Raw genomic sequence first — 2069 nt, 5'->3', positions numbered from 1 at the left:
CATGGAGTCCCACGCTCCCAGGTGGAGCGTAGAGTATAGATGATATCCTGCCAGATGGCGACCATGGTAGCCGAGGCTGGAACCTGGTGCTCACCCATCATAAGACTGCAACGAGCCACCTAGATGTTCCACGTAGTGATGCTGGCTACCACCTCCCAAACGCTGTCCTCCGGAGGAGAGAGGGGAGCTAGGCTATCCGGAGGGACTGCCTCATGGAGCACTATCCTCTGTATGCTCTGACCTTGTATCCGGTAGGCTGGGGAGACGTCATCAATCTGGAACGCGTGTCCTCCCTCCGTCAACCAGGCCACCATCCCCCAGGTGTAGTCCCTCTGGAGACTCTGCATGCGGGTCATGATCCGGAGGGCTCCCATCCAGATCCTCGCTGCTTTGCAACAGCTCCACAGGCAGTCCGGAATCGTCTCCAGGCAACCACCAGAGCAATAGTGACACTGCTTGAAACCAGTCTCAAGGCTAACAAGAGGGTGGTAGAACACTAACCAAACAAAAGCCTTCACAATAAAATACTCAGCAAACACTTCGTAGACAGAAAGGGGGAGCTAGAGCACTCCTGCTCAAACACAAAGACACAGACTGGCCCCAAAGCCTTGGCGCCCCTTTCGGTTTTTCTTTATTGATTGAAGAGTGCCACAAAGAGATTACACCGTGAGTACCAACTCACGCGCATTCAGTGATCTTCCCTCACTCCGAGGCATCAATATCACAACACATTAGCCCTGCGGGGCTCTGCCATCACAACCATGTGACCATTGGCATCCATACTCAGTGCAAACACCTACATTTTAACATGGGAGTTGTTATTTACAGCCCAAGCAAGGCCATGCGCTCCCTCAACAGCTACAAGTGTTCACTGATCCACTGGGGTATCCAAACAACGGGTGAAAGCATCACTGAGCTACCCCCGGTACTCAGAAGTACTAGCAATATCTGCAAGCATACATTGTGTTCACCTTGCCAAGCAAGTCCTCTTGAAAAACACAGCCCACTGCTTATTGACCAGCAAGACCCCCAAGCATAACCAATGTGTACATTCTTCTTAGCATACACTATGCTGATCTGATCATTGCTTTACTTGCTCCGAGGTAGTTGGCATTTAACACTGCCCAACTATGAGTACACAACTTGAGGCAAGGCCAGCCTATCACTCTCGTTCCCGCAAACATACCCAATAGAGCAACCAGCCGTACAATTGTCCAGAAACCAGCAGACACGTTCTCCATACAAGCAGCCGTACAATCATACGTATGACAGCAGGTACTTACACCCGTACAACCATGCACACTACAATCGTACGTGCCTGTACAGCCTGCAATCAAGGCACCGTACTTCCAGCCTGTACCAATCAGCAATTAAGGCCCGTACAAGCTCGTACTTGCAGCCCGTACCAGCCCACGCTTGAGATTTTGTACCAGCCCGTACGTAGAATTTAATGCCCGTCCGTACGTCTCCGTATCAGCAGCATTAATTTGCATCTGGTTGCATCTCATCAAGCATATCTTCTGGCACATCACCCTTGAAAGGTTTAAAGAGACTCACATGGAAAGCATTGTGAATCCTCGAGTGATCCGGTAGCTTCAACCTGTAAGCTACATCACTTAACTTCTCCGAAATCTGAAAAGGCCCATAATATCTCATGCTGAGTTTGGGAAACAACCGGTCTTTGCCTCTTTTCTTTTTCAGCCTTGCCTTTTCAAAGCGCAAAAGAACCCAATCACCTTCATTAAATATCAATTCACGATGGTGACGATCAGCTGCCTTCTTTTGCTTTGCCTGACTCTTCTGGAGAGCCTGCTTCACCTTCTTATATGCCACATCCATGTTTTCAACATACCTATGAGCTTCAAAAATCTTATCCTTTGTATGCAAGATAGGTGGAACTTTCCTGCCTCCTTCCACTTTGTGGGCCTCTATCCAGAAGGAGACAAGAGAGCTGTAGAGCTGCAGACCTAGCTCAGAGTGCTGCCCACCTAGGCTGGTGCAAAGACAGCAAGGTGGAAGGGATCTGGACGGAAGTCTACAGAAGCTCGAGGTGGAGCACGCGGGCTCGA

The 2069-nt window shown here is 49.8% G+C and overlaps 1 protein-coding gene across 1 annotated transcript; it reads right to left on the bottom strand.

Moving 5' to 3' along the window:
* Positions 1-1482: 1482 nt before the first annotated feature.
* On the bottom strand, positions 1483-1839 carry LOC147886593 (uncharacterized). Its single transcript, XM_087395281.1, has one exon. It carries the CDS (start codon positions 1837-1839, stop codon positions 1483-1485), a length of 357 nt encoding a protein of 118 aa, XP_087251407.1.
* Between the last annotated feature and the right edge of the window lie 230 nt (positions 1840-2069).

The sequence above is a fragment of the Dipteris shenzhenensis genome, chromosome 24, assembly GCF_047967505.1.
Source record: "Dipteris shenzhenensis isolate YYH24624 ecotype China chromosome 24, Dip_SZ_1.0, whole genome shotgun sequence".
NCBI classification, from domain to species: Eukaryota; Viridiplantae; Streptophyta; class Polypodiopsida; order Gleicheniales; family Dipteridaceae; genus Dipteris; species Dipteris shenzhenensis.
The sequence above is the reverse complement of the archived record's forward strand: the minus strand, read 5'-3'. Positions and strand labels throughout refer to the sequence as shown.